The sequence below is a fragment of the Sycon ciliatum genome, chromosome 1 (genome assembly GCF_964019385.1).
Source record: "Sycon ciliatum chromosome 1, ocSycCili1.1, whole genome shotgun sequence".
Classification (NCBI taxonomy): Eukaryota; Metazoa; Porifera; class Calcarea; order Leucosolenida; family Sycettidae; genus Sycon; species Sycon ciliatum.
This window is the reverse complement of record NC_088643.1, coordinates 58,025,047-58,027,546: the sequence shown is the minus strand read 5'-3', so window position 1 is coordinate 58,027,546 and position 2,500 is coordinate 58,025,047. Positions and strand designations below refer to the sequence as shown.

The following is a 2,500-nucleotide window of genomic DNA, read 5'->3' as shown; positions in this document are numbered from 1 at the left end:
TGAAGCTCGCTGGTGTAACTCGCCGCCGGGGGGTGCACAGCTGCTGCATTGGCTGTTGGCGCCGTACGGGGGTCCATGAGTAACGGAGCAGGGTGCAGTCCGCCATCGTGAATGCCCGGGGCGCCCGCCACAGGATACCCATGGCCAACTGAAGGTCCTCGAAACGGAGGGAAGCCCGGCATCATCTGCTCCGGTAGGAGTTCGGAGATGTGCCCTTGCGTGTTCGGCTCGATTCGCCTCATCATTGTCTGCGCATCCTGCCGCACCTCTGCTATAGACGACTGCATCATCTTGATGCGCGAAGCAATGCTTCCTTGCGAGGCCGACGACGACATGTAGGAGTAGTACAGGTGCTTGGTTTTCTGGCGAGTCTGAGTGGTGGTTGCGGGCAGAATCTCCACCGCCACCTGTACAGTCTCGCGATGCGCACACATACCGGGTCCACGCGGCACGGTGATGACCAGATGCTTCTCACTGCTGTCGCCGTTGTCCACGTCTCCGTAGGACTCCCACATCGGCCGGTCGGGCCCTTCGTTCAGGAAGAAGCGAACCTTCAGGTTGGCGCTGGCCGGGAAGTTCTTTCCCGTGATGCAGACCACGTTCTCGCCTGCCGATGTGCCCGTGCTGGGGATGATGCGCTTCATTTCAAGTAACCGTCCCTGCACCATGTGGATAGGATTCGACAAGCAGCTAGCAAGCGGCTGATGTCGCGGCAGCGCCACCGCCAAGAACCCAAGGTGCACCTTCTCACTTTCACATTTCCACTTCGTGAAGTCATGCTCGTTGGTTTCCTGGACGGTGCGCATGGCCAGCCGCTTCAGGCAGGCAGCGAACCTCGCCTCCATGGCCTTTTCGGGCGACGTTTCGGTCACCACTGCAGGCCGGCCATCCAGCGTACTCTGTTTGCAACCGCATTTGTCCACGCTCTGGAGCTCAAAGAACGGATGGGGTTCACCATTAGACGTGCACGCCATCATGTACATCAGGACGTGATGCGGGAAATTCTCCAGCCGTACCGTCGGAACTTTCTCTCCTGAGTCGTCCTTGATCTGTCCACGTGTTGGCCCATCGCTATTATAGCGTCGCTTCTGATTCTTATTTGGCTGCACAAGGACCTGCAGCCGCGGAGGATCCCCAGCGACGCGGCCCTCAGATGGGCCGTCAGCACTCAGATGGCTGACGGAACTCCCATCCATCGCATCAGCAGCATCCAATGCCGCCAGGGATGACAAACCGCCAGCAAATTTCAAGTATTTGCTAGGGCGCTGTTATCGCCGTCGCTGGGGCTGCTGCTCGAAATACTGGCCAAATGTATCGTCAAGAGTCAAGGATCACCAACACTCAGGGTACAGGGTAAGATCCGTCTCTAGATCCGTCTCTCTTACCAGCACTATAAGGTACCTGCCCGGTCAACGGGCTGAGTCTCCTTGTCTTAGAGTTAGGCCTCGCTACCCTCTTCCTTCGGCGCAGCATCGCCACACGCACACATCTTTCCAGTGCAAAAAGAAGCGCGATGGCGACAGCTGCCGAAATTCACAGATCCTGAAGACGAGGCGAGTTCCGGCAGCAGCAGTGGTCTTCAAGCAAACTGTCTTCCTAGCAAGAGGTAGGAGAAGAATCCTAGTAAATTGCAACACTCGGGGACGACGGTCACAGCTCTCCCTAAAGAACATTCGTTTGACGCTCTTTGCGCAGAAAGTAACGTGAAAATGATCGCAGGCAAGGCCAAAATCCAGTGTGCATATGGCATAGCCCAACGTGCAACACAGCATGCATGCAGCGTAGAGCACAGACTCGTAGATCTACTGCAGTACTGGTGCACTTGACTTGACTTGACTGATGCAGTGATCATGGTGATAGACTGCAGTGTAGATCCACTAGTAGACTAGTACTAGTACTACTACTACATGTAGTGCCGTGCATTCTCCGTCTCCACTCACTGACTGTGCATGTGCCCAGTGCAGACTCTGTACTCTGTAGTGTAGAGTCGGTACTTCTGTTGTACTCTGTCATGTCGTCTACATGCAATCTACACCTTACACGATACGAGCTCTGATCATTCTAGTTCTAGAATTCTGACTGATCGAAAAGGTGTGCACACAGCATGCATGTAACTTTTATATGTACAGAGAGTCATTTTTACGTGTCCCTATACCATGTATACTGCCACTGGCTGTGTACTAAAAATGTTCATCTACATGACATTACACAGTCACAATATTATATCTATGAGTATGATGACACTCGATCGACTCGATCGTACCCGTACAGTCTTAGATTATTATTATAATGCGTCATGTAATGCTGCTCAATGAAATCCAGTCCCGTTACCATGGTCACTCAAGATCAAGTAATTAGTTAGTTGCACCATTTCGCAGCATGGCCATGGGGCTGCCCAGTGAGGCAGTGTTTGCAGGTGACGTACTTGAGAGACACGACTGGATTTCATTGAGCAACATTGTAATGTACATGTGTGTGGCCCGGTGTTCTGTACTGACAG

At 53.3% G+C, this 2,500-nt stretch overlaps 1 protein-coding gene across 1 annotated transcript in view; it reads right to left on the bottom strand.

Annotated features, from left to right (window-relative positions):
* LOC135804562 (nuclear factor of activated T-cells 5-like) overlaps positions 1–1,362 on the bottom strand; it is a 2,957-nt gene extending 1,595 nt beyond the window's left edge. Inside the window, exon 1 of the mRNA XM_065318451.1 lies at positions 1–1,362. This exon is cut by the window's left edge and continues 1,595 nt beyond it. Within this exon, the coding sequence (XP_065174523.1) occupies positions 1–1,196 (1,196 nt within the window). The 5' untranslated portion in view covers positions 1,197–1,362.
* Positions 1,363–2,500: the final 1,138 nt, after the last annotated feature.